This window comes from Hetaerina americana, unplaced genomic scaffold, assembly GCF_022747635.1.
Source record: "Hetaerina americana unplaced genomic scaffold, ioHetAmer1.1.p SCAF_10, whole genome shotgun sequence".
NCBI classification, from domain to species: domain Eukaryota; kingdom Metazoa; phylum Arthropoda; class Insecta; order Odonata; family Calopterygidae; genus Hetaerina; species Hetaerina americana.
Window position 1 is genome coordinate 70,521,125 of NW_027286070.1, and position 26,661 is coordinate 70,547,785.

The window sequence follows — 26,661 nt, forward strand, 5'->3', positions numbered from 1 at the left end:
CTGCGTCTTCTGTCCTGCTGCTGCTGGTATTTCCACCCAAGGGTTTCGTGGGATGACGACCGCGGAAACCTTGCCTCCCCCGCTGCCGGGCACAACACACGGCCGATTGGTCCGAGCCCCGTAGTTGCCAGGACTCAAAATCTCGGTATAGTCCATCATGTTAATCTTGGGAATGATAATTGAGGTGGTTTCCTTTTGCCTTCCTCAAGTGTTTTTAACGTGACAACATCACTTACTGGCCGCCTCACTGAGGAACAGACGCTGCGTGGACTACCTTTCGTCTGGCTCCTAACCTTCGACCTATCTGGCATGGGTGACCTTACCAGGAGCAATTATTATTACTCCCGCCAGCACAGCTCTATGGGTCATCGGAACGCACAAGCCCTTCCACCACGTCAAGGTTGTAGTCCAGGGGAGGGATACAATAAGTATGAGGCATACATTAAGTATGCACTCTATAATAAGACGAATTCTAAAATCATAGTTTAGAAACCTTCAGTAAGATCTGGTGCTCCCCTTACCACCGAAAGCGGTTATATAATAATAATGAGGCATTAATCTTATTTACAACGCTATACATATATAGCAATATCGGGTGTAATTATAGATGTTATAGACACATACAAGTAGTGGTTTTCTTTCGCGCTCAAAAATCATTTTGGCTGGAAGACAAAACTGAATTTTCAGCCCAAAAGGGGCATACCATTCATATCGATCTGCATACTCATGTAGCTTCGGAGTCCCTGTGATACTTGATCAATTGCTAATTCCGTAGTTTGATTTTTTCGGAAATGGTGTTTCTCTAATTATTTCGTGATCCATTCTTCCAAAAGCATCCTATAGATACGCTTTTATTACGTATATATACGTATTATATACGTTATATACGTATTACGTATTATATACGTTTGAATCAACGTTACTTATTCGTCTTACAATCTGAAGCTTAAAAATAAAAAAAATTTCTCGAACTGTAGATAGATCACAATAATCGAGAGTTTAACTTGACTCAGTGGATGAACGTATGGGCAAAATTTTTACGGTTGAACACTGCGAAATTTTCTCCTCGAATTTTATTCCTTCTGTTAAAACCTACAACGTTCAACGTTTAATCAATATAGAGCAACAAAAAATAATTTTGAACAAGTCACATGTAATTGCATGGAAACCTTACCCACGGTGTTTTCCGTTTCTCAAAGCTGCAATTCAGTTTACAAGACCTTGCAATATTACTCATATGAAACCAACTGATGGTAATAAATGGTGCTGTACTTGCCTAAAATGCACAAATTGCAAACTATCTTGTTGCATGTAAACTCTTTTCAAAGGATTTGTAAAATCGCATTTCACTGAAGCGTAATTTCGGCAATTTCAGCATATAATGTTTTAAAGTTAAAACTGCCATAACTATGCGCTCAAATTTTGCCTTCAGACCAAATAAAAAAATACTTAAATTATATGTTTAATGACACCAAAATGTTATCAAAAAATGTTTTGTTAGTTTAGTTTGTACTTGTTTCGTAATGGGATCTGAATTTTTTTACTCAAAGAGGGGATCCGAAATATCCGCTATTATATTTTGCTGTTCATTTGTTTTAAGGTACTTTCGTATTCCGATTATAAGACCCACCTACCTTCTGTGGTTTCTGCGCCCTTTTCTTGAATGTCATTTGTGAAGCGGTTGTGGTATCTTTTATTACACGACCCAAGAGGAGAATATTACCTTGTTTGGTGCATCACAGTATTATTTTCTGTAAATGTTACAAGTCTTTCGTTCGTTTTTGTTCCATCAAGTTCATGCAATGGATAAACCATCTTCAAAATTACAAGCCAACGTTCCTAGCATCAGAACCAAGGTGAATTATAATAATGTGTTTGTGGTGAAAATAGCGATGACCTTAATATAATTGAAAAAAGTATTATTAATATTAAAGCTATATATTGTATTGCCGCGAAGTCAAGGAGCGGTATTAATGGATGTTTTAATTGTGCGTAATCTATTCAATGACACTTGTTGGCAATGCTGTGTGTTATTATACAGTAATTATGTTGTACATATTTCCGAATAAGTTTTTATATTTCATGTTCGAGATAGATGGAATTTGCTGTTCAAATGCACTGTCAAAACTGTGTTGACAGTGTAAAAGAAAGCTTATCCGGACTTCCAGAAATATCAAAGATTGAAGTATCCTTAGAAAATGAGTCTGTTATTGTTGAATCGATTCTATCAGCTGAGGATATTCTGAGGCTTATTGAAAATTCTGGGAGAAAGGCGATTCTTAAAGGAATCGGAGGCATTAAGAAAGGCAAGGGCAGTCAATGATATTGTGTTGCTACGTTAAATATATTAATTAGAAAACTTATTGAATTTTCTGCTGATTTTGTAGGTGGAAATCTTGGTGCTGCTGTGGCTGTAGTTGGCAGCACGGATCCCAAAAATATAGGTTTCGGCTGGAGTGACACTCATGTTTACGGCGTTGTTCGATTTATTCAAACGACCGAGGATGAATGTATTATTGAAGGTGTTCTCGATGGTTTGACTCCTGGGCTCCATGGAATTCATATCCATGAATATGGGGATATTTCACAAGGATGTAACAGGTTTGAGAGACTGTTACTGATTTCATAAAAATTCTCCATTATGCTAAAAATGCTTCGTTAAGGTTTTACCGAGTCTGTGACGTGGTATGCTCAATTGAAAATATCTAAAGTTAGGCATGAAATGTCACCCTAAAAACTCACGAAGTTAATATTGTTTGTAAAAAACCTTCGCATCTATATAAAAAAGACCAACAGAGTGGCAATCAAAGAATGAAATAAAAATCTGAAGTGGTTGTTTAGAGAAAAATCTACTCACATAGGGTACAAATTGGAAAAAAATTGCGATACATTTTGTACATTAAAGCCCTAGTAACTTGGTACAGATTATCCTCAGTACTCATACTATATGTTATTAAAATTCATTATAAATCTCTTGAGTACTCTTTATTTGCATTTATTTCATTCATAATACCTATTCTGTTCCTCCCTTTACCTAATTCCCCCGGCATCTTTCCTGTTCTAACCACCTTCGGCATCCCTATGCCTCTATGTATCTCCTCTTGTCCTGCCTTCTTTGAATTTCGCCCAGCAACATTCTCTCTTCCCCTGTCATGCCCAGGACGAAATTGTTTCTTTCCAACCATTATTCTCCACACACATCTCAAAGGCCTCAATTCCATGCTTAACCTCATGCCTCAATGATCAATTTTCTGAACTATATAAGTCTATGCCCATATTTAAGATTTTATGAGTCTTTTCTTTACATATTAATCTAAGGTGCTTGTCTATCAATTTCTACCTCTTTGCAAATGGATCTTTACCAATCCATTTTCCCTACCAATTACCAATCCAACACTTCCCTAAGCTGAAATGTTTTACCCTGGCCTAATCACTCTAGATTTAGTGTTTATCTTAGCCTGCCTTCTTCTTGAAAATCTCATTACTTTCATTTTATTATGATTAATTTTCATCCCATGCCTATCATATTGATTCTGCCGTCGACTAAGTATTGATTGTAAACCTTTGGCTGGCTGGCTAACTGACATTAACTAACTAACTTAATCATCCACAAGTCTAACTAATTTTATGAAATGCCACCAAATTTCACTCCAGCCTCCATTCCTTCCCATGTCTCTCTTGCCATTTCCTCCATGTATTTATTGAAAAGAGCAATTTTGGACATCTTTGTCCGTTGTATGTAAGCCAAACATGTTTCAACTTGCAGTGATGGTTGTTGATGCAGTGCTGGTGTAAAATTTGTAAAACTGGTTCCATGTACACATAAGACATTAATTTTTTTCACAATCAAGTATGCAAATGAAGCATCTATAATCAATCATTATTGAACAGGCCTCATATATTTAAAAAGAGCGGGGATCAAGATGGTGCAGTATTTATCGTACTGGCTTCCCACCCAGAGGGCCCGGGTTCAAATCCCGGCGGTGTTGAATATTTTTCAGTGAGGGTATCTCGATCCCTACTTGAGGTGCTTTGTGGAGGGCACTTTGAGTGAGTACGCTGTTCGTCGGATGGGATGTTAAGCTGCGGACCCCTTGGCGCCTTTCGTAAAGAGTAGGCTAATGCCGACGCCGGGTTTCTCTCCACCCTTCATCCTTTCCTGTCCATCCCCTATGGCGCAAATGACCTCAGCAGTCAGTCGACTCTCCTAAATACTGCTACTTAAAAAGAGCACTAAAAAATTTTTTTTTGGCCTTTATAAGTGCGTGTCAGTGATATTGCATGAGTGTCTTCATTTAAAGTTATATCATAATTTTCTCTTATTTCTCAAAATTTCTATGTTTCATTACATTTGTATGATTTTTATTGAAATACATGTGATTGGGATTTCTTTGTTTGTGGCAAGTAAGTTTTTATTTTTGTTGGGAACCACCACAGACCGCAAATAGGTCCATAACTGGTCACCATTGCCTAAATCTAAGTCTAAGAACTTGGATCATGTGCGTGTGAATAATAATTTACCAGTGATAGCTCTAAAATGGAGTCCACCTTTGAATTTTATGAAACCACTAGATATTTTAGCGTGTGTTTTAATTAGAAATCTCTGGTTTGAATTTGTTTTGTAACTATGATAGAAGGGCTCTGTTGAAGTTGAGTTGGATTCCTTTAGAAATGCAAGTTATTTAAACGTTACAGGAAGTGTGCGGAACATTGGAAGGAGGAGGAATGAAAAATTCAGAGAGAAGGTTGAAGGAAGAAGATCCCATGAAGAGAAGTGGTTGATGGAGCAATCGGAAGTAAACAAGAGACAGTACTACTGGCTAGGAAACAAAATGAAAAACTGCTCATCCCAATTGATCCAAGAAAATAAACTCAAAAAACTTTGATGGGACTATTCATTTTTTAAAAGAGGCCATGTCCCAAATTCTTGTGGTATGTAACAGGATGGAAAAGTTTTGGAGAAGTCATAATTCCTTGAAACATAGAAGAAGTACTTCCATCAGTTATCAAATGAAGAAGATGAATTTTTGTAAAGGATTCATAACCTTGAACATAGGGGTTACAATCCAATATAGAAAAGCTCAGCATGGTAGAAGTAGAGTGAGTGATCAGCAGATTGAAGATCAACTAGGAGCCTTATGCCCTAAAGGCCGGAGGGAAGGAAGTCACTTGAATGCATTGGTTATTTCTGCTAGTCAAGGGAAAAGGAGTGCCAAATGAATAGAAGGAAACTATAGTCGTGCTTCATCACAAAAAAGGAGATAAACAAGACCCTAGTCACTATTGAGGGATAGCATGTTTGAACCTGATGAATGAATCCCAAAGAAACTGTGGGAGATGCCGCAACAGTAACTTTTAACGGAGTCATCCGTTAATGTGCATCTCAATGCAGCTATTACAGAGTGTAAAGATCATTTGCCTTGACTGAGATTGGAACCCAGATCCCTCAATGTTCGGTCGAGCTCTTTAGCCAGTTCAGCTATCGAGGCATCCTCTTATTCCCAAAGTCCCCAGTTTAAGAGGACGCCTTGATAGGTTGACTGGCTAAAGCACTCGACTGGACATTGAGGGATCCGGGTTCAAATCCCTGTCAAGGTAAATGATTTTTACACTTTGAAATTGTTGCACTGATAAATAAAATTCAGTCAAAAATAGTGCAGCAAAGGCTAGGACCATAGATTGAGGAAATAATAGAAGACAACCAAGTGGATTTATAAAATAAAGGGCAGTCTACAACAGACAAAATATGCATCATTCAAGTAACCATATGAAAATAATGTGAATTCAATAAAGAATTCTTCAGTCTGTTTGTGGATTTAAGGAAAGTGTTTGAAAGTGTAAGACACAATTTAACATATGACTAGGGCAGAAATCTGGGAGAAAATAGGTAGCTATGGCATACCAGAAGAACTTATAAGTCAAACAAGATTAACAGTGCAATGGATTCCAATTTAAAACTTAAGAGTTGGAAATGAATATCCTCCATCTTTTAAAGAAAAAAACTGGTGTAGGTAGAGGAGATGACCTCTCTCCATAATTGATAACCTTGCCTTTGAAGGAGCTCTGAACAAAGCAAGGAAAACTGACTTTGGATTTTAAAAATTTAAGAAAACAGTTCTTGCCAATGCGGATGGCGTGTTTATATTGACCGAAATGAAAGATGATCTGGCAAAAACTCACATTAAAGAAACCCAGCATTTAAGCCTAAAAACCAGTAATCCAAAAATAAAATTTATGAATTTCAGATGCATCAATGATAAACATGTGAAACTTATTATTTTAGATTGTTTTAGAAAATGCTGAAGTGTTCAATTATCTTGGGACTGTTAGCAGCTCACAAAACAGACAACATTGTGTTACGAATCAGAATTAGCATGTTTTTTCTGCAGTCATTCAGTCTTTGTGAAGTCCCTTAACAGTTTGTGACATCAAAGTATTGTCTATCATACCGTATGAAACTCAAGGTCTGCAAACCATCCTGAGGCCATTCTTTTTTCTGGAGCTGAAACATGGGTAATGGATATCAGTGCACAGAAAAAATAGTAAAGAAGGAAAAGAAAGCCTGGAGAAATATATTTTGACCAGCAAAGGAAGGCAACACTTTCAGTACAAATCATAACAGAGAGATAATGCATTGGTTTTGAGCACCAGACATAGCAGTAGAAGAGTGAGGTGGGCTGGGCATGTAATAAAAAGTGAGGTCACGAGCATGATAAAAGATGTTTGGGAAGAAAAGCCATTTGGGAGATAACCTTTAGAAGATCTAGAAAATTTTTGAAAAAACAGGTGGAGTTGGACATGGGCAAGTTGGCGGTCTCTGAGGAAGATACTGGATATTGACGGAAATTGAGGCGGACTGTTATGAATCCCACCTAGGGTATAAATGACCTTGGGAGTGAGCATGTGAATTTCTCTTACCAGGCTTTCTAGTTCTTTTTTAATTTTAAATATCGTTATCCTTCCAGTGTTGGTGACCACTATAATCCAATGAATAAGAGACATGGCAGCCCTTATCAAGATGATGGTGAACGAGTAAGTTAATAGGTCTCCTTCTGTTGTAAAGCTTTTGTAGATACATTTATGCATGTGCATTTAAGGAATCTTAATTGCTGGAATTTTATTTTAGTTTCCATTAGTTTTTTATTGGATGTAATAAAAAAGTGGTGATTGGTATTTTTTAGCCTTATTCTCAATAAAAATGTACCTATTTAATCCCAGAAAATAATGTAAGAAAAAATTAAAATAGTTTTGATATAATAAATTTCAAAAAATGCTAATGGTAGAGAGCATTGCTCTTGGGTGTAGCCTTAATTTATGTTAAGGAGGGCCAGGATTCTCACCTCTCATCATCCTCTTTGGCACTGTCGACCAGATTGGAATGAAATGTTCTGACAACAGAACATTTCATTTGTTTTAAATAACTTTCTTTTACCCTAAGTGCCTAGGAACGTATTTCAAAATCTTCAGTCATTTGAAAACTAGGCTGTTAAATAAAAAATGAAACTCACTGAGTACCTTTCATGCAGTTAGAGAGTATATTTTGCTAAATTACAAATAATATGCGTTTTTCCAACTTATTTTTAAACATCTGCACTGAAAAAAGTCTTCTCGGATTGGCTGAAATATTTTTAGTACTTCCTTCCCGAATTCCTTCTTTTCGTCCATTGTAGTTCTTCTGTGCATGCTCTGTATGCATAGCCCATTGATACGCTCCCTTGCCATCGTTGAACTTTGCCTTATGTTCACTCTTCGCAAGGCACTAAATGACTGGTCTGTGGTACAAGTGGTGCATGGCTGAGCCAGAGAGGTGGGCAGAGACTTTTCTTTGTAGTGGAGTAAAATATTTCAGCCTCTTTAACTGGGGTGAGAGGTTTCCTTACCTCCCATTTCCTACTCCCTGATGATGTCCATGGCATGAGTATTAAGTAAGTAAAACATCAATTACATTACATTCATCAACTGGGAAGTGTTAAATTTGAATAATCAAGTTTACATATGTATGTAACCAAGTCTGAGCCTACTTGGAACTCCATTTGGGTCAATTAACAATCTTTCCTTTACAAATTTTGTGGTAGATCTTTAGGGGACACACATAATTGTGTACATATGTGCACAATTGGTTGGTTATGAGTCTATGGATAATTTCACCTCTTGAAGTTTGATATAGATAATCTATAAACATTGAATAAGACGTGGGGTAAACTTATTGAATGACCAATCAAATGGCAGGTGCTTGACACTGAAACTGATCTCAACAACATAGTTAGACAAAGGAAAGTTAAACTTACGTGGGTACCAGGTCATAAGGGTGAGATACAACTGAGATGGTGGACAAGCTTGCAAAAGGAGTTAGCCAAGAACCAATTGGAGCGGAGCTAGTCATACCTCTTATGCCTTCAACTGGGATGTCAGAGATAGGAGAATGGGCCACAGCCCAGCACTTCAAGAGTTTTGCCACAACATGCAAGGCTTTAGGCAAGCCAAAGCCCACATTCTGAGGCCCGGACCAAGCTATACCAAGGGACTTCTACCCCTCAATAGAAGTCATCTAAGAGCGATGGTGGCCGGGCACTGCCAAGTGAAGAAGTACTGACACTTTGGGGGTTGATAGACTCTCACAGATCTAGATGGTGTGGGGAAGGGATTGAAACCACATCACAAATTGTACGTGAATGCCCTTCACTTGCCAAGGACATGAAATCGGTCTAGGATCACTAGTTTGGAACTTAAGGATTTCCGCATAAGGGACCCTGGCGTTTGAGTAAGGTCCTGGGACTTACTGGGTGAAGATACTATGGCAGTTGGCACAATGGATCAATAGGTCTAAGTGCCCCAGGGCCACATTGGTCCTCTACCAATCTTCAGTTTAATCTAATGATCAACCAAAACATTTCCCTGTCATTTTTTAAGCAGAAACCATTATTGTTACTTATTTGTCGCTTAAAAAAGCAAATTTGACTCGAGCAAAAAACCCGATGTTTATCTTTTGAGCCATGAAGATTCCAAATATATTTCTCTTTTGGCTGCAGTTAATCATTATGTCTGTAAACAAGTGGCCACATTCTTGGCTCTTTTAATTTTTGTGGTTGAACTTAACGGGTGCAACAGAGAAGAGTTATCGTTAAAGTTTGAGTTATTGCTAAATTAATATAAAGCCAAAACATGCACTTACTTGGAGGTCTACCTCCTATTTCATTGGTTGAATTTCAGCCAGTTAAATGTTAATATCATTATCGTTCTGGTGTTTAAGGTTTTGGGATAGTTAAATTAATTCTGTTAAAATTATCTTTGGGAGTATCATGGAGAGGAACCAGTTAAAATTTACTATGAATTGCTAAAGAAGGATTGCGAAAATACAATGTGTGTAAGTGAAGCTCTTTAAACTTTCCCCAACTATTACTTGAATTACTGATAAAAAAACTTGTCAGTGTTGCGGATAACATTTGTATGGCATACTCATGCATATCAAATTAATTATCATGGCTGCCTTCCAAAATACGGGGATAAATAATTTGTAATTATTTTAGTTGTATATTGTTGTTGACAGGAATCAGACTGTAATGGATACTTTTCAAGCTAATGGTGAAGTATGCTGAAATCTCCCTTCATATTTACTCCTTTTTAAAAATTAAAGTATTTCTTTATTTGAGGTTTTACTGAATCATACTTTTCACGAATTTTAAAAATTCTGGCACGAGTTATTTGTATAGCATGTGGATCTATTCATAAAATAGTCTGCAATAGATGATTACTTCTGGTAACCTGGAAACTTAGGTTATATATTTTCTGAGCACCTGAAATGAGTGTCATTTGATCACAAGTAAAGGCAGCGCTAACCAATTTTATGCATCTAGAATCAGTGTGAGAGTGAAAACCCATGGTGTGCTCTAGACTTGGCATAGTAAGTATTCTGTAAACCTTTTACCCTCAAGGAGGCATATTTTTCACTGTAGGGAGATAATTTTCAAAAAGAGTTAAAAATGAATATTTCAAGTCATCTCAGATGGGTCTGGTTGAAACAGAAACATTTTGTTTTAAATAAATTTATATCCCAGAGACCTAATTCACTATCCTTTAGGATTTGTTGAGTATTGATTTATGAGGTTAGATTTTTTTCCACTGAAAATTTTAGTGAAGTACCTATTACATAAAATATAGGGAAAATGGATGTTTTTTCCCTTCCTTTCCTGATAATGGCCGGGTAATCACTAGAGGGGACTAAACTTTCATTTCTCCTTCCCCTGGAAGAGCTCTTGCTGTCACCTGATGCATTGTTAGCTGGATTCTGATGGCTTCATCTTGCACAATTGCTATTGTGGATTTAAGCTGGTAGTTAAGTGCATGCCTAGACTTGCATTTGAATTTCAGTTGGTCCCTTTCACTGGAAGATTTAGTATTCACAAGTGGCAATTCAGGGGGTCTTTTTTGCGTGACTTAGCCAAGTGGCCAAGTACTAAACAATGTACAAGGATACATTTACTTTTATGTGTTCGAAATACAGAGCTGAGGAGTAACTGTGTTACCATAAAGATTACTTTTTAGGTATTTCCTTTGTAGTAATTGCATTATTTTAAATGTACCTCAAAGTAAACTACCAAAGAAAATACCTAAAAGGTAAATAATAATAATAATAATCTTTATTTGCCCAGAAGACACTGACACAGTGTAATAGATACATCAGATAAGTGTATAGGACACGTCATATGTACATATAGATGTTAAACAATGATGAAATTCAGAAAAGCATGACACAATAATTAGCTCATTCTTGTAATTTACTCAAGAAGAACTCATTTCAAGAAGTAATCAGCAATTTTTTCTCGTTGCATGATATATTCAATATCAATATTGGTACACCCGTCAGAGGCGTTGATACGTGTGTATGCCTGTAATTAATAATCTCTTAACAAGAAACAGACATAAGCTAAGTAAATCATATTCTCACTGGCCGAAGACTCTTTGATGTGCCCGATTACATAATTCAATCAACTATCTGCTCCTGCGTCTAGCACTAGTATTTCAACATTCAAAACCAAGTTGCTGTATATCCACCAAGCATTTTTACTCTGACATTGGATATTTTGAGACTGACACTCGTGACTGGGTATTCAAGTAGAATTCATATAAGTATACAGTATACTTTTTTTATGACAATAATTTTGAGGACATAATGTGGTAATTTACCATCTAATGATGAATAATTATTATGTTTAAATAATGTGGGCACTAATGCTAGTGTTTTAGTGGTGCTCTCTGATGAGGGTAGAGAAAGAAACTTTGCACTTCCACATTAAGATTTATTACTTCACAAGACCGTGGTTTTGATGATGCTTGCATCCAAACCATGGTTGTCTGAAGTAATAAATGCCTATGTGGAAGTGCAAAGTTTCTCTCTCTACTCTCATAAGGAAGTATTTCCACCAAGTCAAGCCTGAAACTGTTGTATGTATCCTCTCCTTAAAGAGTTATCAAAGTGAACTGTGTAATACCTCCTAGTGCTTCTTTGTAGCATTTGTTTGCATTTAATGGAAAAAAGACTAGCTCTAAAGAGGGCAAAATTGTTGGGCGAAATATTTTGCAGTTTTAGAGGCAGCGTTTTATAAAACCTTTTGGTGGAGTCCTAGTGAAGTACAAAGACTTGAAGTAAAAGAATTAAATTAAGACATTTTAACCATAGTTAATATCAAAATTACATGCAATTTACTTGTAACTGTAATTGAGACCAGATATACATTTATCAATGTACAGCTCTTCATGAGTATTTGTTTTCTCCTGAGTTGAAAAGTGGCATTTTGCTTTATCATAATAAATAACTCACTGTGTATAGAGGGGACTAAGTATTAGTTTAAAAAAAGTTGAAGCTCAGTTCCCTGAAATTAAACTTGATACTCTCTTAAGTGTTTGTTTGTCGTTACTTGCCCTGGATATTTTTAAAATCTTATTTTAGCAATTCTATGTCCACCATTGTTTTGTTGAAATTAGACTTCAAAACTATTCAGGGCAAGTACATGGTATATACTCATACTTAGTGAGTAAGGCATGGAAAGAACTGGAAATAAGAATGAAAGGTGATGAGGGATCCATAAAATCATTTAGGTTTGTGGATGATCAAGCTTATGTAATAAGTATGGGATAATAATTAATGTATGCAAAACAAAGGTTATGAGGCTTTTTGTAAAGAAAATGTTCAACATTAAATTAGGAGGGTAAAACCAAGAATAGGTGGAGCTGTTTTTCTATCTTATCAGTGTTTTGGACCAAGATGGTTAAAGTAGAAGGGTTAACGAAAGGGATGATCCACTCTTATTTGCAGACGATATCAGTATCATACTCACTGCCTCTACAGTCCAAAGTTTAACAAACAATGCTAAACAAACCGTTCAACATCTGAACTCATGGTGTAGCAGGAATCAGCTGAATTTAAATGTGGAAAAGTCCCAACTACTTTACTTTGCAAATAAAAACAAAAACATGGCCACTTTTGCAATTGAATCAAGTGGAAAACTAATTCCCCAAGCGCCCCATGCAAAATTCCTAGGAATAGTTCTAGACGGGCGGTTGTCCTGGTGGGACATATATGTCACCTGGGCAAAAAACTGAATACCATTTGCTTCCTTATTAGAAGCATCAGGTTTACCGTAACAATGGATGTCCTCATGTCAATATATTATGCAAATATCTACTCCTGTATAGTATATAGTATCCTTTTCTGGGGTTCTTCTCCGCTTGCAGACACAATATTTAAAATTCAAAAGCGAGCCGTACGGCTAATTGTCAAAGCAGAGCATAATGCTCCTTGTCGTCCATTATTCCATAAATTGAACATTCTACCTTTGCCATGTATTTATATCTATGTATTACTGGTGTACACCTTTGTAAACCTTTCAATGTATGACACAAATTGTGGTATTCACCACTATGGGACCAGGTCTAAAAATGATCTGCACCGAACTTACGTAAGAACTAGAACCACCGCACTAGGCCCTAAATCTATGGGTCTCCTTATGTTTAATAAGCTAAATGAGGACCTGAAATCCAGCACAAACATTTTTCTATTTAAAAGGAAATTGAGAGCTTTTCTTCAAAGGAATATGTTCTATTCTATTAGGAATTTCATGGAACATGAAACTTAGAATAGGTATATGTATTACATTGTGTATTATTGTATGTATTGACGTGTCCTATACTATGTGTACAATTTTTTTGTATGATGCAGTCTCTGGACAAATAAAAATTATTATTATTATTATTATTAAATTAGGAGGGTAAAACCAAGAATAGGTGGAGCTGTTTTTCTATCTTATCAGCGTTTTGGACCAAGATGGTTAAAGTAGAAGGGTTATAAAAAGAAGAATTCATTAATCAAAGAAACTATCTCATGGAGGGAATTGGTGACAGGGATGTTGAGTGAGGAGGTTAAGAAAAGATTCATTGAAACTTTAAAATGGGGTGTTGTTTTGTATGGAAATCTTCTCGTCAAAGCAAGATCATTAGCACAGATTGGATGCGTTTTAAATGCAAGCATGGAAAAGGTGAAATGAACTAAAAGGAAAGCAACATGTGTAAGTGCTGGGCAAGGTGGGGGAGGAGAGAGGATTTTTGGTAAAAATCCAAAGGAGACAGGAAAGGTGGATGCTGAGTATTTTCATTGGTGATTTATGATTAGGCTAGCAAGGAAGGGGAAGGAAATAGATAGGCATACTGGACAGAATTGTGTAAGAAAGTATGTCAAATTGAAGAAGGGATATTTAAGTATCAGATGTTAGGTTGTTTAGTTAGGAGAGGTAAAGAAATAAAATTTAAAATATTCACTAATTTAAATAAATATATTCAGCATGTGTCCATCCCAAACTTAAATGGTAGAATGCCACTAAAGATATTTCAACAAATATTGTTTTCCTGTGTGTAGGCATCCTTGTGTTTATCAAGGCATAAAAATCTGACAATTTAATTAATCTATTTACAGCATGTTGGTGATCTTGGAAATATTTTTGCTGATCAACATGGTCGTGCCACTTTCAAGATAGTGGACCAAGTAGTAAAGGTAAATATTTGTTTAAGATTGAGTACTGTTGAAATTATTCTCCATCTAAAATATAAATAAATTTAATTTTCTTGACGATTATGAAATTCAGTCATTGTTGGAGAGTTAATATATCTCGTTTTGAATTTATTCGTACACCATTCTCTCAAAATTTACAATGGATTTGTGGAACATACATTGATATGTAGAGATGTTTTCTTAAGATACCTATAAAATCTATAACTGGAAATGTTTGCAGTAGTTAATAGTAATAACAATTGACATCATAGTATGGCAATTGCATTTAAACTCTTGTTTAGAATTCTCTTTTCCACATGTACACAAATTTGCAGTTATTTGTTTCGTTACACTTAAAAACTGCTAAAGTAAAATGGCATATTCTTAAACATTACCACTCATGTATGTATTAATATGAGTTGATGTAACTCATTGGCTGGCTATACTATTGAGTCTAAATTAAGATTTTTTGCATTTCCTGGATTCTAGAAACTTGTGCCAAGCTTATAGCAATGTCGCAAAATATAGTGCCTTTCTGTGACTAATTAATCATTTGGCTTGCAAAATTGCATTGTTCTGTTACAGGCATAGAATAGCTTCTGATAACACTGGTCTTCAAGTTCCATATTCCACTGCTTTACTGTTATATCAAACTAGCCTCTGCTTATTTTCTTGTCCATAAATCTTACTTGAAGGTTGAAGTCAATGTTTTAGGCTGAAAAGTACCCATGACTAATACTAACAGTGAAATGGTTTAACGAAGACCTTAAATATGTTGGATTCAAAATCTGTTTCCTCATTGTAGAAAAACTGCCAATATGATAAATTAGAAGGTTGTACACATTCACAGTTTTAAATACACAAGTACCCATACTTTTCAGTTTAGCAAAGATTCTTAAACTAGGTGTCATCAAAGAGCTTTTGGTTTTCCACACTACCAAGAATCCTTTGTTCAGATTGAATTAGTTTTACAAGTGATTTACAGGTTTCGAACCCAAGTACATCTTTAAAAATTTATGGAATCCCTGCAACATTTTGAAAGATTTTTCCTTTAAATAAAAAAAAATCGCTTTATGAACATTCTGAAGTTAAAAGAAGTTCAAGTTTCCATAAAGCATAAAAATGCAGCTGCACAACCAACCTAGCCAAAGGAATTTGTGACTGTCCTCAAGTGAATGTGGAACAACTATTTTCTATTTCTTGCTAAATACTACTTTTTATATGGAATGGTAATGTTTTTTGATATTGCTCATGACTTCATTATTTTCGGAATAGCTTCCACCACATCATTTAAGCCCTGTCAACTCTTATTAAATGACTTTTCACATAAACTGTCAGCCATTCATTTCATTGCCAAGAGGCTTTATGATATCCCAGTGAAATATGTAAACTTCTATTAATAATTGGAAATTATGGAACTCATAGCTTAGAATATTTAGAACCTTATGATAAATGACTTCTCACCCATAGAAATAATAAGTGTTGGGGTGTGACCAAGTGGCACTCTTGGGCCATTATTATGTTTACTATATTTCAATGATTTGCCTATGCATATATTGAGAATAACAACATAGTTCTAAGTGCAGAGGATGCAACTCTGGCAGTGAACCACAAGGACCCTAATTTGTTGCAAGCTAAGCTTGATAGCTCATTGCTCTTTGAAAAATGGTTTAACATTAACCAAATCTGTAAATGTACTAAGAACAGATTACCTATATTAGATTGAAAAAAATAAAGGGAGTGCTACAGTTACACCTCTTCGGAAAAGACCAACCTATAGAAAGGGTATACAGCACCAAGTTTATAGGTTTGTCTATTGGTTAAGTCCTTAAACTGGGGGATCCATACCAATGGCCCATGTTCCACTTTGACAAAAAGTAGATTTATTCTATGAAATCTTACAAAAGTTGTAGATTTAAATATACTGAAAATGGTTTACTATGGCAACTTTCAGTCACATATGAGCTACAGCATTATTTTTTGAGGAGCATCACCTGGCTTCTGTAGAGTTTTTATAATGCAAAAAACATGTATTAGGTAAATAGCAAAAATATACCCATGACAAACGTTAGTTTAAAGAATTGAAAAATCTAACTTTGACTTGCCTGTTTACTTATTACTTGTGTATGTATGTTAAGGATAATATGAAACAAAAAATCACCAATGCTCAAGTACATGGGCATTATCCTTGACAGAGTATTGATGAATATTGATTCTGCCACTCTTCTACTATGTATAATAAGGTTCCCTTTCATGTGGACATCAAAATTTTCGACTATCTGCCACCAGGCATAAAATCTGCTCCATCTAGGAGTATATTCAAGAAATATCTCAAGCATTTTCTGATAGCTAAATGCTATTATGGTGTGGAAGAGTTTCCTGAGTCTTTGGAACACCAAAACAGCTGATTGTTTTGTTCTCAGACTTGTCCTATATTTTACTTTGTCAAGTCCTGGGACCAGTTGATATTATTAATATTGTGTAACGGAGGGTTTTCATAAGATATTAGTCATTGGTAATGCCTTCTTGGATCACAATGGTTAATTTGTAACACGGGTAGAAATGGCACCGAAAAATTAGAGGTGCATGGAGTGATACCTTTAAGTTTCCTTCAATAATTAAACTCACCCGAGGATCCATTTGAACAAGACTTATTGATTAAATTAACATAATTGGTATTTATACACTTTTATTCAATGCTTTAATGTCTCATATTTCCAAGAGAACTTTCAGAATATGGTCGGAAGAATCTAATTTCAGCTTAAAATGTCAATATCACCATTTAAACTTCGTGAAGCACCTACAGGATAGAGGAATATATGGGTGCTTAATCCCGGATATTTCATCTTTTTAAGTAAAGGGGCAAAGTATGGATGCTCTGTAGAAGTTTGAGAAGAGGAGGAGTTGTAAAAATGTGTATCTGTTGTACAACAGTCTTATTTCATGGATGTCCTCCCCCTGTTACCAACTGGTCACCGTTTGGACAGTCCACTCAACTAAGACTCGCTCCTTCAACTCCTCCTACTTTCCACGTCCCCTCTTCATTCAAAACAATCCTCCTTAATTCTTCCTCTTAATGACAATTCCTAACCTCTGTGAATCAGCCCTCTCTCGTTGATTGCCTACTTCCAACCACTCATTGCCCCCTTTCTTTTCCTTCCCCCTATTACGTACCTTCATCTCCCTGAAAACCCACCCCATCTACCTTATTGTCATATACTTTGTCTCCATGTTGTTTAGGGAATGCCCATGACGCTGTTGCATACTTGATAGGACCAGTTAGGGATAGAATGAATCAGTTCATTTCATGTGCAATGTGGCCATAGTACTCAGATTAATGATTTGCTTACATGGGAATACTATTTGAATTGTATGAAGAAGAGTTCAGGGCAAACGATTTTTCAAGAAAAGTTGTATGCAGCCACCAATCAGAAATGAGAATAAGGTGAAGGCATGATTGTTAAAAACAAACGGGTAATGCAGTGTGAACTGTAAATAAGGAAACATTAGATGAAAATACCATAAAAATGTAAACATAAACGGAATTAAAATGTGATGGAAATTTCATTCTCACAGAAGGAATATCTGTTCAGGTTCAACAGCAGACCTTTTGGCTGTTACAGTAAGCTCTTTCAATTCTTTGTATGGTGTTTTCTTGAAGTTGTATTACATGAATGGATGCCAAGAAGTTGCACGTGAATCAGGTCTAATGTTTTCTGAGGCAAAATGCTGTGCCAAAATTTTTCCCATGTAGCAGTAGTGGTTTGTCATCCATGCTAACAAAGATCTCGGTCCTTCACTTAAGGAAATTTGTATTTTCTTGGAAATTTTGAAATTAGTAGCATTGTTAGGATTCTGCAGATTCTCACAATCGTCTATGGGTTATTTTAAGCTATACTGAAAAACCACTGTGCCTAATTACATGTTGTTTATTTAACTTTCTTTCATTTATTTGTGAATTTGTAAAACTCAATCATACATATATTCTATTTAAAAAAATCATTTCACAGACATGGGACATTATTGGGAGATCTGTTGCTGTGACTGAAAGAGAAGATGACCTTGGTTTAGGTGGCAATAAAGGTTCTGCGATTGACGGAAATTCTGGCAGAAGGTATGGTTTTATTTAAAAAAATTATAATTCATATATTAATCAGGCTTATGCATCCAAAATTTCATTGCTTTATAAAGTTAAACATGTTATTAACTGCATTACATTTCTTTAATGGAGGAAAATCTTTGGTGCCTTGGAACTCTATTCCATGATTTTTTTGTAAAATGCATTTTTTCAATGAAATTTTTTAAGAAGTTAAGGTTTTTTAACGTCCATGGTTAAATACAAGCAGTGATTTCTATTGTATTATAGTAGTTCTTTTACATGTGTCGTAAGCCAGTTTACCTTACATTTTAATTCACCGGATGATGGGTTAACAGATGTATAAATCATGAGTTACAGAATATAACATCAGTATTTTGATATTGCTCAGTTAGAAGTGTGGTCAATCATAATCTTCAAATAGTTTCTAGTCCCTAGTATGTTGCGTATTTTTTAGCATGGATTAGTTGAAATATAACAGCAATAAAATTCTTTGCCACATGACACCATTCTATAATTCTGCAGCTGCATTTGGTTACAGCATGGTCCTGGAGAAGCACAAATGTAGCTTACCTTGAACTCACTCAAGATCTATGGTAAAATGTTTTTTCACTACATTCTGTGCAGAAAATTGCTGGTGACTTGACTCCTTTCATCATAGCAGTTGTGTTAGGGATCAAATAATGGCTTAATCATTAGTAAGTGCCTGGGCAAAAAGATTCCAGAGTTTAAAATTTCTTTTGCTACCCTAAATGAAAAGTAAATGTAAATGAATCAGTGGATAACCTGAGTAGGTTATTTTCTATTGATAGGGTCATCTCCCAAGGCATTGGGTGATGATACTTTGGGTAGACCTGGGATATGGAGTAGTACAGCAAACAACTAACTAATGAGGATGGTTCATGGGCACAGATCAAGGAGACTTCAGTCTCTCCATTTAAGTCATGTTAAGTGATATTTCATTACAATCTGAATTATTGAGAAGCCATAGGTAGCGTAAGAGAAGCATCTGAGCTCCATTCTGAGGACAACTTCACTGCCTAATACCTTTTTATGCAGTTCAATTCCCTGTTTTAACTATTGTAATCACTATTTGCTCTACACGCAAGATTTCCTCCCATAGTTTTGATGATTACATGTAGGAAAATACCACAATTTTAGTTGTGGTTCATGTACTTGTGCCTTGTAAATAAAATAAATTGAAGTGTTTCTTGGGATTGCAAAAAAAGGTGTACTCCTTGTAGCAGAAGTATGAATGAATTGAAGATTCACAGTCATTGCTGATGTCTACCTAGTGCAAAACATAGGCTAAAGTGAAGGAATTTTAAATAAATTTGGTTAGTTACTATTGCTTTGGTCACACTCTGTTATAGCTCCTTTTTGTGTTTAAGAATGCTTGTAAAATATGTATATCAGGCTACCAAATTGACTACATCCTTGTCAGGAAGAGATACAAGAACCAAGTTAAGAAGTGTAAGAGCTACCCCGGTGCAGATATAAATAGCGATCACAACCTGGTGATCATGGACAGCAGACTGCAATACAAGATGATGAAGAAAGAGACGCAACAACTCAGATGGAACCCAAAGATACTGGAAGAAAACAGAGCAAGAAACAAGTTCCACGGCAGTCGAAAGGGAAGTAGAAGGAAATAATGAAAATGACCAGCACTGACGATCTATGGGAAGAAATAAAGAATATAATTACTAAAGCAGCAGATGAGCTCCTTGTGAGTAAGGTGGAAATATCGAAGAATCCATGGATAACAGCACAAATCAGAGGTCTCATAAACGAAAGAAGATAATAGAAGAATCCAAGAAATACGGGTGAAGAAGACCTATAAACAGTTGTGGAACCAGGTCATACGAGAGTCGAAGAAGGCAAAGGGAGAATGGATAGAAAGCTGGTGTGAGGAAATTAATGACAACATGAAGAAGGGAAATTGCGAGATAATGGGTTGATGATGGAAAAATACTACTAGGTGATGATGGCATTGGGAATAGATGGAAAGAATACATTGAAGTACTCTATCAAGCTCCCAAACCACTTGAAGATGGCTTACTTAAAGATGAAAGCATGATAGGTAAAGAAGATCGGGGTCCGCAGATGTTAAGAAGCAAATTCGAGAGAGCCGTGGCTGACCTGAGAAACAACAAGGCACCAGGAGTTGACAAAATAAAGGGAGAAATAATCAAGGCATATGGGGTAAAAGCAAAGGATGCCCTCTGTGGAATAATCAAAGATAGCTACGACAGCGGAGAGATACCAGAAGACTTTGATAAAGTTAAATGATTGCAGCACCGAAGAAACCAAAAACAGATAAATGCAAAGAACACAGAACATTGAGCCGGGTGACTCAAGCACCAAAACTCCTTACTGGGATAACTAGCGGAAGAATAGAAGGAAACGTCTGAGAAAACTAATTCTGATTCAGAAAAAACCAAGGAGCAAGAGAGGCAATTCTCAGCTTGAGAGTTCTGGTAAAAAAAAATGAGACACATAAATCAACCATTATATGTGGCATTCGTGGACCTGGGGAAGGCCTTCAACAAAGTCGAATGCAAAAAGATGTTCAAGATACTAGAAGGGCTTGGATTCGACTACAATAACAGAACCATAACCAAGACCTCTACAAGAATCAGGTTGCAACAATGCAAATGACAAGTGGAAGAAAAATAAAGCCAAAATAAACAATGGAGTAAGATAAGGATGCAACCTCTTGCCAGCACTATTAAACATGTTTCTAGAAGAGGCAATAAAGGAGGCACAAGAATTGTTCCTTTTTTGCCTCTTCCAGGCAATAAGAGAGTTATTATTACTCTCATTAACAGGAGTTAAGCTAATTACTTAATTGATATGTATGCAGGTTTTAATAGGCTTTCACAATATATAGGCAACGAACTACCAGCCATTTTTTATGAATGGAACAAGTCACACATGGGCAGTTATGGTGTATGTTACTTAGTGAAGGAGCTGCACGACAATAAGATTCTTAAGAGATATTTGCAAAGGTACATTACGTTACGGTGTGTAAGGGATTCAAAATAGAATTGCCATTGTTGTTTAGTGCCAATTTATAACTTAACATCATGTTATACTCCTGGAAATTACAATAGCTTAGGCATACTTACCCAATGGAAATAAGGAATTTGTAGCAAAATGTATTCATTGGCCACACTTACTCATTACACTGCTCAGTAATGATAGTTGGGGAAGTACATTTCCTCCCATGCCTTACACTACTATTTTTCAAACTTAGATGAGTGTCTTTGAATTCGTTGGTGAAATCCGAAGTTAAAAATTTTAAGGAGTCGTAATCATTGAAGGTATTCATTCACATGATCAAGGTGAATTCATTCATTTGAACAATTCTTGAGATAAGATTTTTACTTTGGCCATGAATGCTATGTTAATTATTTTGCTAGAATTTTAGTAACAGAAAAATATCCTATTTCATAGTTGAACATTAATCAATATAATACATCAAGCTTTATTTTGGCCAGTTATCTGAGAGAGAGTAAATATTTTGGAGTGCATTCATAATCAATGTGATGGGTATGGAATGCAAATCAAAGGAAAACAATGAAGTTAATTTGGTTCCTCAAATTGAGAAGGCAAAGATACACATTGGAAAGGGTTTTTTTAAACTTTAAATAATGAAGGGGAGAGGGCTCATAATAAAACTTTGATGTGTAGAATTGAGCTGCAAGGAAATTTAAGTTTTTGAAAGCAAGAGATAGACGCTGAGTGGAGAAGAGGAGGAATAAAGTGCATGAAAGAAAAAGGGAGTTCTAGGCAAAAGAGAAAAATTCAGAGGCAGGAAAAAAATGGATGTGGGTTGTGTGGCAATGGAATGTTGAAATCTTTGATGGAGGGGAAACTTAAGACAAAAGTAGAGGTAGAAAAAGAATAGCAAGCAAGCAGAATTGAGGAATGGGTTATTGTAATTTAGGTTATATTGTAATGTGTTGCTTTGTGTCATGTTGGGTGAGGTGTAGAGTATAAAACTTACTTTAACCAGTAAATTAAGGTAATAATAATATGAAACTGTCTCTGCTTCATAGGAAAGTTGCAATAAGGCGAGAGAAAAATGTTTCAATTGTCTATCATAGTATTACTTCATTTTAGGTTAGCATGTGGGATCATTTCGCGATCTGCTGGATTATTTGGAAACCCAAAACGAGTATGTGCTTGTGATGGTACCACAATTTGGGAAGAGGCCTCTGGAGTAGCCGGAAGGAAAGGGGAAGAGAGAAAAACTGTCAGTAGCAGAGAGAAGTCAGATCCATCTTCTAACCCTCATTCGAAGTACTAACTATCACTAGTGTATTGTGTAAATACGAATTTCTGTATTTTGATAACGAATAATTAATGTACCATATTATGTAAAAAGAATTATTTTGAAAATAAATCCGCCAACGTTGTACTTATTTCACTTTTGTTATTAAAGAATTAATGCTTACAGAAATAAGAATGTACATAAAGACACACAACCCCAGCATAAAAAAACATTGGTCAAACCACTGTTGCACGTCACTGGGAAATAACAGTAAAAACACTACTTCCCAGCTGCTGATGCTAAAGGATTTCGCAGAACAAGAATGACGGAGTCTCCTCTTAAAAACATTTTTGATATAAATCTATCTTTGTTGACTGGTTTTGCCTGTAAAATTAAAAGTTTGCAATTATTAACAAAAAAATGCTGCTGGTGCAAATGGATGATATATTTAAGAATGGGGAGCAGCTGCACCACGAGTAACATATCTCACCTTCTTCTTTCCTTTGCCGGTTCTTGGTAGTTCCGTCCACATTTCCTTAACGTTCTCTAAAACCATATTACAATGCCTATCAAATGCTTTAACTCTTCCCAAAAGTTTTTTATTGTTTCTGCAATTTATAAGAACCTAAAACAAATAACGGATCGAGTAAGAGCATGAACAATGATAGAAACTAGTCAAGATAGACACATATTGACCATCGATGGAAGAAACGATTCCTAACATACCTGCGTATTATTTTTCACAGACTGGGTAAGAACCGAGAGTGGTCCTGTATTAAACTCTTCTTCTTCTCGTTTCGCCAATTCCTCCGGTGTCATTTCTGACTTTGGTTTTGCGAGTAGAGTTCTAGAACAAAAATCAATATTAATATGGGCATGAAGTTGGGGGGAAAAGCATTTCAGGATTTAATAAGTTACTTACGTCATGATTAACTTTATAGATTACACTTCAATCCAATGCACGAGGCGTTAAAGTCAAATTCAATGAGAGGTAACCGGGCTTTGTATACAACGCTTCGTTTGAAAACTGATTGTTTGAGGGAGCCACATTCGCTGCCGGCTGAAATTCGTTAAATCTTATTTTGTTAGCAAAATAAATGTCTAATATGATCATAGATTAATAAATTGCAATATAAATGTCTTTGATAAGAAAAGGTTAATTGTTTATTTCAATTGAAAAAAGTGTACATTTTTGGCTTACTCTCTTTGTCACGTGGTTGATTATTAGCATTTCTTATCATGTATTTTCATTTGAAATTTTCGTCGAACTTGCTTCAAGTTGAAATAATTTTAACAATCTATTTTTAAAAAATGTCAGCAATCTATTTATCTGGTATGAAAGCACCATAGATGATGATTTTAATCTCTATGACCGGAAGTACTCGTCGTGACTTGGCGGCGATTAAATTGCAGTGTTCTAGAAAAATATATTTCTACAGGGCTTCAGTGTTTCATCTCTGTTTAGGGAAGGCAAACTGATTCCCAAACAAAGGCGTAGTTGCGGATAGTGATACTGCTAAAAAATGATTTACAAATTCCAAAGTGTCTCAAGAAGTAGTTTTGGAATGCTAAAAACCGTAACATCTCGTCATTAGTTATTTTAGACGGGAATGAGTACGTTCAACGAGCGCTTTTTTCTGTTGCAGAGAGATCATTGGAAATTATTCTAATTCCTAAGTCAGTACTAGTTTTCCAGTAATGCTTTGGTTATCACATTCTCGTATTACATCTTTTCATTATGGTGAATTGAGTAAGGAATTTAGTTATCTGGACTTAATTTCGTCATCAACTTGATCGGAAATTACTTCCAATGAATAAAGTACTCAGATTGTATTTCTGGACTTGAAACTGCCAGACTGGTTAGAAGTGTTAATTACATTAATTCATAGGACGAAGTGCATTCATCACGCATGACACCCTTGAAACAGTCACATGCTTGGCTACGCTCAATCCAAACTTCTGCCGACGCACGCATGACAGTCAGTTATTAAGCGGTGGAAACGGTGATAAGGTCGTGCCGGTGAGGAAATCGGCGCTAATGCGAAGGAGCTGTCTTGTTGAGGATCTAGTGAAACGTAAGAAAATATTATAATTTGCTAGCGATAATGTTATGCTATGAATTGTTTTCGTATGAAATCATTGTGCAATAATGCCATGAATTACGAGCGAAATGGCATGACGTTCATGAATTACGAATGCACAGTGATTGGGAAATTCGAGGTGGTTGTTGTTGTCTTTCTTGTTGCTCTAGAATCCTAATCCTGTGTGTGGTAGAGGTATCTATGTGAACTTAAAAATTTTGGCAGTATAGTATGCTGTACGAATCGAAGTATTTATTCCTCGTGTTCGCATGTGTCAACATTTTCGTGATGGGGGCAATGTCAACGTAAAGAAATCGGAATTTTTGTCAACCTGCGTTATAACCCATTGCCATTCTAAGCTGATTTTTGTTGGGACGAAAGCAATCAATTTGGCAAGATGTGTGTCATTCGAGTGAGGCTAATTATGGCCTAGTTAAGTTTTACAATGAGATTACTACCATTACAGAATAGCATACGAATGATTTTGCGATACCAACTTTGATGATCTATTGCCAAGATGAATTTAAAGAGTATTTCCTTAATCAGAAAATTCCCTTTCCTAGTATGACATTAACATTGCGAATCACTAAAGTGTAAACGCAAGGTCATGCACTCATCGCTACTTCGTAAATGCTCAATTGTTGTAGTTCTGTTGTCATATTATGAAAATTTTATTTAACGACTATTGGGATGCAAAATGATTCCAATTCATCATGAATTCGAGATTTGGCTTCCTTCAAGTGAAAATGTATGATATGAAAATATAGGGTTCCTTAAAATTATCAATTTTATACGATGTAAGGGCGGGTATTACCGATGCAAACTTAAAAACTTTATTTTTCTGTACTTATGTGATTATATCACTTAACAGAAAAATGGAGGATGAAGATTTTTCACAAATTATTAATGATCGCACTATCGATGAATTAATGTGTAGACTGATTAAAGCAAATATTTTTCTTAAGAAAAAATATAAGCAAGTACATAAGCAATTGTTTAAAAATATAGTTTTAGGATAAAAGAGGCTAGGTTGGAATCTAAAACCTTTCATATGAACTTGAGACAAAAAGTACCTTTCTGGATGCTCTACTACTGTGCGTCAGATCAGTCAGTATCTTTGAAGCAGTAGGTAGGCCCTTGATAAGTCCTCAAGGTATTAAAGATGGAGTTGTATATCTGGGATAATAATCGCTTTTGGTAATGTGTGTAGTAAACTGTGTTCAGCTATGGGCTTGTAAAATGTGGTGCCGGAATTCTTTCAATGCCACAGGATGTCGGTGGGACAACTACTTTACCATAACTATTATAAGGAACTTATTTGGAATTTATTGTGACATACAGGTATGTAAAAGGTATCGACGAGTAAGGTAACTTGGGAAAAGACAATTCTTGCCATTTGTGGATATTGAGAAATATTAAGGCATGAAAGGATAGCTGATAAAAAAGCTAAGCAATAAGCTTCATCAAATAGGATTATTCCTACATCAATATTAGAATTGATGATGATGCATTAATGAAAGTAGTGTATGTAATTGGTTACCTGCAGTGATCGAATAAAGGGAAGTGACTGGTGCCTCACCAGAATTTACTCTTAATTTACGCTTGAAAAGCTGTTTAACTATTTTGAATTTCGAAGTACAAGTTAATTTAGTAATGATCATTAGTTTGTGAATAAAACAAAGTGAAATTGATAGTGATGAGTTTTGGAGACACAAGTTCTAATAATAAAATGAATTTTACGTGGGTACAGAACGGGTGCATTTTCAAATGATTGCTGGTTTGGATTTTCCATGTGTGTTAATCTGCTTAAATGAAAGTGGATGAAATATTGAAAATTCCACTAGAAAATGTCTTTGAGATTAGATGGATGAGTTCGCTCATTTTTTATTACGGCGATTAATATTGCTGGTTGTGAGTTTTAGTGATGATTTTTCTGAGCCTCTTCATTTTTGAAGAATGTAATTATATCTCTAAGGTAAAACTTCAAATATATGTACATCAAGGTGGGAGTTGTCAGTAGAATGAATGAATTTTGATAACTTGGATGACAGTCGATATATCTACATCTACTTAATACCCCGCAAGGCCGTGTGGCGGGGGGTGTTAGGACACCACCCGTAATTTAGAAAAGAAAAAAAAACCGCATGCAAGAACCACAAATTCA

General features: G+C 35.8%; 3 protein-coding genes across 3 annotated transcripts in view; 2 read left to right on the top strand and 1 right to left on the bottom strand.

Annotated features, from left to right (window-relative positions):
* The first annotated feature begins 1,620 nt into the window (after nucleotides 1-1,620).
* On the top strand, nucleotides 1,621-22,558 carry LOC139700217 (copper chaperone for superoxide dismutase-like). Its single transcript, XM_071598835.1, has 7 exons — nucleotides 1,621-1,856; nucleotides 2,096-2,306; nucleotides 2,388-2,601; nucleotides 6,966-7,032; nucleotides 13,967-14,044; nucleotides 18,052-18,155; nucleotides 22,266-22,558. Exons 1-7 carry the CDS (start codon nucleotides 1,758-1,760, stop codon nucleotides 22,450-22,452), a joined length of 960 nt encoding a protein of 319 aa, XP_071454936.1. The 5' UTR covers nucleotides 1,621-1,757; the 3' UTR covers nucleotides 22,453-22,558.
* Nucleotides 22,559-23,461, bottom strand: SmD2 (small ribonucleoprotein particle protein SmD2). The gene is made up of 4 exons (XM_071598836.1): nucleotides 23,339-23,461; nucleotides 23,143-23,263; nucleotides 22,907-23,041; nucleotides 22,559-22,800 (listed from the first exon to the last, which is right to left on the bottom strand). Exons 1-4 carry the CDS (start codon nucleotides 23,341-23,343, stop codon nucleotides 22,696-22,698), a joined length of 366 nt encoding a protein of 121 aa, XP_071454937.1. The 5' UTR covers nucleotides 23,344-23,461; the 3' UTR covers nucleotides 22,559-22,695.
* Nucleotides 23,462-23,864: 403 nt separating this feature from the next.
* Hmt-1 (ABC transporter ATP-binding protein/permease Hmt-1) overlaps nucleotides 23,865-26,661 on the top strand; it is a 55,461-nt gene continuing 52,664 nt past the window's right edge. The window contains exons 1-2 of the mRNA XM_071598837.1: nucleotides 23,865-24,093; nucleotides 24,306-24,491. The gene's annotated coding sequence lies outside the window, so the exon portion shown is untranslated. The remainder of the gene's footprint in view (nucleotides 24,094-24,305; nucleotides 24,492-26,661) is intronic.